General features: G+C 55.7%; 2 protein-coding genes across 2 annotated transcripts in view; one reads left to right on the forward strand and one right to left on the reverse strand.

Moving 5' to 3' along the window:
- The window catches only part of CALHM2 (calcium homeostasis modulator 2), a 5,440-nt gene extending 4,346 nt beyond the window's left edge, over nucleotides 1-1,094 (forward strand). Inside the window, exon 3 of the mRNA XM_010859416.1 lies at nucleotides 23-1,094. Coding sequence (XP_010857718.1) covers nucleotides 23-439 — 417 coding nt within the window. The 3' untranslated portion in view covers nucleotides 440-1,094. The remainder of the gene's footprint in view (nucleotides 1-22) is intronic.
- A 727-nt stretch (nucleotides 1,095-1,821) lies between these two features.
- PDCD11 (programmed cell death 11) overlaps nucleotides 1,822-5,069 on the reverse strand; it is a 42,524-nt gene continuing 39,276 nt past the window's right edge. Inside the window, exons 35-38 of the mRNA XM_010859417.1 lie at nucleotides 5,046-5,061; nucleotides 4,397-4,550; nucleotides 3,744-3,909; nucleotides 1,822-3,027 (exon numbers count right to left, since the gene is read on the reverse strand). Of these exons, the coding sequence (XP_010857719.1) occupies nucleotides 2,856-3,027; nucleotides 3,744-3,909; nucleotides 4,397-4,550; nucleotides 5,046-5,061 (508 nt within the window). The 3' untranslated portion in view covers nucleotides 1,822-2,855. The remainder of the gene's footprint in view (nucleotides 3,028-3,743; nucleotides 3,910-4,396; nucleotides 4,551-5,045; nucleotides 5,062-5,069) is intronic.

The raw sequence follows: 5,069 nt of genomic DNA on the forward strand, positions 1-5,069 counted from the left end.
CCCCTGCCCCTTCTCTGGCCAGCTCTTTGGGTGGCTGCTTATCGGTGTGGTGGCCATCCTGGTGTTCCTGACCAAATGCCTCAAGCACTACTGCTCACCACTCAGCTACCGCCAAGAGGCCTACTGGGCGCAGTACCGCGCCAACGAGGACCAGCTGTTCCAGCGCACGGCTGAGGTGCACTCGCGGGTGCTGGCTGCCAACAACGTGCGCCACTTCTTCGGCTTTGTGGCGCTCGACAAGGACGACGAGGAGCTGGTCGCGAAGTTCCCGGTGGAAGGCACACAGCCGCGGCTGCAGTGGAACGCCATCACCGGCGTCTACCTATACCGTGAGAACCAAGGCCTCCCACTCTACAGCCGCCTGCACAAGTGGGCCCAGGGTGTGGTGGGCAACGGCATGGCCCCGGACCATGTAGAGATGTCCCTGCTTCCCTCCTGAGGGTCCCGTTCCCACACTCTTGGCCAATGACGGTATTTGGTCCCAAACTGAACCCCACTGCCTGCTCACATCAGCATCACAGGGGACTTCTCTTCTTTGGCTGCGCATGGCTTGTGGGATCTTAGTTCTCTGACCCAGGGCTGAACCCTTGCCCTCTGCAATGAAGGTGCAGGGTCGCAACCACTGAATTCCCCAGAGATTTTTTTTTTAACCATAGCTTTTGGGGGAAACAGGCCAGGAGAGAAACGAACACAAAGTAAAACTGAGATATGGATGTGAGAGCTGGTAGACGATGTGGGCTCTGGCAGGAAGGCCCTCAGACCTGAAGTCCCCTTTCCTGTTGCCACTGCCACTTGGTCAACAGCTTTGGAGAAAAGACCCTTTCCCAGAACTGGTCCTTCATGAACTATGATGTGGAGGATGACCTCTGACTAGAGGGACCCAGTCCCACCTGGGTGGGAAGCCCTGGCCAGCAGAGTCAGGTGACGATGGAACTCACCAGCAGGCTCTGTGTGCAGAAGGCTATGCAGTTCATTTGTGGAACTGCACATGGACATCTGGCTCGCTGTGCACAGCTGGGAAGCAGCCGTCTGGCGTATGTCTCCAGCTTTATTTTATACGCATTTTTGATAAAGCTTTTCTTAGTATAAAGGACTAGCTTGTGTCTGAGTGACTGGATGGGTCATGTCACAGCACACTGGAGGTCATGATGCTGTGTGCTAAGTTGCTTCAGTTATGTCCGACTCTTTCCAACACCATGGACTGCAGCCCGCCAGGCTCCTCTGTCCATGGGGATTCTCCAAGCTAGAATACTGGAGTGGGTTAGCCTATCCCTTATGCAGGGGATCTTCTCGACCCAGGAATCAAACTGGGGTCTCCTGCATTGTAGGCGGATTCTTTACCAGCTGAGCTACTGGGGGGACAGGCCTAAATCCCAGACCTGGGGAGGGAAGAGGACAGAGACCCTGGGCAAGACTGAAATGGGTAGAAGGGAGGGCTGGGGGTCAGGGGAGGCAGAGGCAGGTGTTCCCACTTGCGGGAAGGCCCTGGGGCTGATGATCTCTTAACTGGGTTCAGTCATCTGATTTGATCTGGGAAACAGATGGAGCCTGGCCTTTCTCAGAGGGAAGCTCGGCTTAGACATCAGGAATCAGCAGACCCGGCCCCTGTGCTCAGCTGGACAGTCCAGCTCTCGTAACCCAGAGCTAACAAGCGAGAACCAGGCCAGCACTGCATGGCCTCCCTCCCATGCCTGCCATGCCTGAGCACCTCCGCCACTTCTCGGACCTCTGATGCACTCTCCCTTGTCCCTGTCCCGCTCTCTGGCATGGGACTCGGTCATCTCCCACAGAAAAGCTCCCCAGCTCTGAGGACATTTAAAGCTCTGCCCAAGGAAGCTTTTAATTCCCTTAAGACCAAGCCAAAAATGAACTGGCTTCAACTAGCTGGGTCTGGGCTGGCCTCTTAATTCAGGAAAACAGGATCCTTAGACAGTCTTTCTGGGAAATTTACAGGGAGGTGGGGGTGTAGCAGGCCCATCACATCCCTTCTCCCTCAGGTTCCAAGGAACAAGTCAGTCAATGCCCTCTGCCCTGCAAGCTCTCCTCAGGGGAGCAGCAGGGAGAGAGAGAATCTGTAGTCTCCTAAGGTCACACAGCACGTCAATCTAGGTCCTCACTGAGCCCGCACGTGCCAGGCCCTGTGGCAGCACATAACATCCATGCTCTCACTCAGTCCATAAAATCCTTCAAGCAGGATTTTTTAACCCCATTTCATAAACGAGTCACCCAGTTCAGAGAGGTTGGATAATCTGGCCCCACTGGCCCCGGGAGGAGACATTACCAGGTGGTTTGAGCTGATACCTGTCACCTTCCTCTCAGGCACTCAGGTCCCTGAATTCCCTTCTGGGCTCTGCCTCTCCTCCTGTCCAAGCCTCACAGCCTCCACCAAGGGGCACAAGGTACCACGGAGCTGAGGCAGAGGCAAGGTCCAGAGATCCCATAATCTACAAGGTTCGGCCTGCTCCCAGGACCCTGCTGATCACCCCACCCACACCCACAGTTGGACCAAGAGCCCGCCAGGGCCACAGTAGGATCCTGACTCCAGGGTTGTAGGGAGTCGGCCCTCCGTTCTGCTCCAGGGACCTCCCACAAAGGAGACTCTCAGGTTCCCTGGGGACCCAGAAGCCTGCTGCCTGCAAGCACTGAGCAGCCCCAGAAAAGGAAAAAGATGAAACAAATTGGTTCTTAAGACAAGCAAAAAGGAATTATAAGAAATCTCAAATTCCTTTTTATCTTGACGGGATTACCCCAAGGATGCTGCAGAAAAAGCAGCACTTAAATAGAGCCCTCAGGCAACAGTTCCTCAACTGCCCAGGCGCCTGAGGGTCCCGCAGTGTCCTGGAGCCAGCTGGCCCCTAGTCGTCCATCATGGAGCTCTTAGCCTCCACGTATTCCAGGGCCTTTGCCTTGACTGCCTGCACATCCTTCTCTGAGCCGTGTTGCTTCTCATAGTCCAGGTAGCGCTTGAAGAAGAATTTCATTCGCTTGGGGGCCAGGCTCAGGTGAATGACCCGCTCGAAGATGGCCCTGGGAGGGAGAGCAGATGGCGTTTGCCTCTTGGTCCCTAGCCACGTGATTCCTGGCTGACCTTCACTCACTGCTCTCAGGCTCTGGAGCACTCCCACTTCTACCTTTATTTTTATTCCTATTATAAACTGTCACGTCCGTGGACAGAGAGAACACCACCCCTGCTTTCCAGAGGAGCAGACTGAGATGCTACAGGGTGGAGTGCCCTGAAGGCACACGGGGAATCAGGACAGAGCTGATGGGACGGGACACCAGTAAGGTGTGGATCTGTGAGGACAGCTCTGCTTAAAACTCACCGAGAGGCGTGGGCGGGTACCAACTCTTTCTGGACCACAGTCCAGCCATCTCTAATCCTCCCTGTCTTGGGGGGATGCTGGTAGTGGTAGGTGAGACCATGCCTGTGAACACTCTCTACTATGAAAGCCAGGCTCAGCATTAATTATGAAGAAAACCCTGTCTCCTGACTCCCAGGCCTGGGGCCAGCCTACTTCCCAGCTGAGGTTTCATCCAGACCGGTGGCTGGCCCCCAAGGTAGAAAAAGAAATTGGAAATGTGAATGCCACAGAACCTGCTGTGTCATGTCAAAGCCATTTTCCAGACAGAGTTAGAGAACTGGGGTGCTGGGAGCTGGTGCGGGGCTAAAACTCCTGAGTGGTCAATGCCCGCCCCCTACCCCGCCACAGAGAATGAGGCCTCAGCCCATCCTCCCCTCTCACCGGGCTTCCTTCTGGCTGCCATGCTTGATGATCATGTCGATGTAAACCGACCAGACATCTGTGCGCTTCGGGTAGATGCTCAGTGTGCTCTCAAAAATGGCTCTGGCGCGTTCCGCATCCCCTAGCTGGAACTCAAGCTGCGCAAACTTGGCGATCACATCCACGTCTGCAGGGAGAGGACGGCTCAGGCATAGAAAGCAGAGAGACATCCTCATCACAACACATGACTCTACAGGCACAGAGTCTGATGCCTGATTTCCTGTCCTTGGGTCCCGAGACCCAGGTGATGACAAGAGGGATGCAGGGGCGGGTTGAGGGCTAAATACACAGATGGGCACTGCTCTATGACTCCCAAACAGCAGACATTCTACTCTCTGGGCCCAGAAGGTGGATGGGGGATGGGAGGTAGGTGTGGGGCAGGCAGGCACAGGCAAAGAATTGATGCTAATCCCTTTTTTGTTCCTCAACCTCTGGAGTTTAACATTTAAAATGCAACACGAGCACATGTTCAGGAGTACATAATCAACAGAGAGCAAGCTACGTACCTTCCAGAAGGCTTCCCTAAACCAGCCCTTGGATGAGAAGACCCCCATGCCCCTGCCCAGATTCTACTGTGCTCAGGATCTGTGTGGGTGGAAGGAATGAGCACTCACGCTCTTTCTTAGGCAGGCATTCGAGGGCTCGCTGCATCACACGGTGACTGGCCTCCGCCTTTCCCCTCCGTAGAAGGAAGGCGCCGTATTTGACCCAGACAGCTTTCTCCTGCCTGAAACGCTTCAGCATCCGGTTGTAGAGTTCGCCAGCTTCCTGTGGGAAGAATGATGTAAGCTGAGACAGTGGATGAGAGCAGAGGGGGCAACGACAGAGACAGATGGCTACGCTCGTGGGAAGCTAGCCCTGGGCTCAGGGGCTCCCTCAGTGTCCAGGCCCTGATCCACTATGTGAGGGGAAAGGGCAGGCACCCGGGATGACGAGAGCATGGGCTGGGGAGTCTCCCTCCTAATCCCATGCCGCGAGGAGGTCGAGACTAGAAGAGAGCGCGTGAGCACGATGAGGGCGAGGAGAGACGAAAGGGGCGACTGGGCTACATCGCCTCCCGTCTGTGACACCTCTATTGGTGGCTCAAGGGTGGGGGAAACGACTTCTCCCACCTGAAGACGAGCAAGCCTCGGGCAGGACTGGGCCCAGAGGCAGGGGTTTCCCCCTCTCCGAGACGTCCCCGCTGCCTCAGGGACTTCCAGGAGCTTGTCTCTGAGTGGCTGAGGCCCCTCTGGAAGCCGGCTGCCTGGCCCAGACCCCTACCTGGAATTTCTCTGACTTGGTGTA

This window comes from Bison bison, unplaced genomic scaffold (assembly GCF_000754665.1).
Source record: "Bison bison bison isolate TAMUID 2011002044 unplaced genomic scaffold, Bison_UMD1.0 scf7180017864456, whole genome shotgun sequence".
NCBI lineage: Eukaryota > Metazoa > Chordata > Mammalia > Artiodactyla > Bovidae > Bison > Bison bison.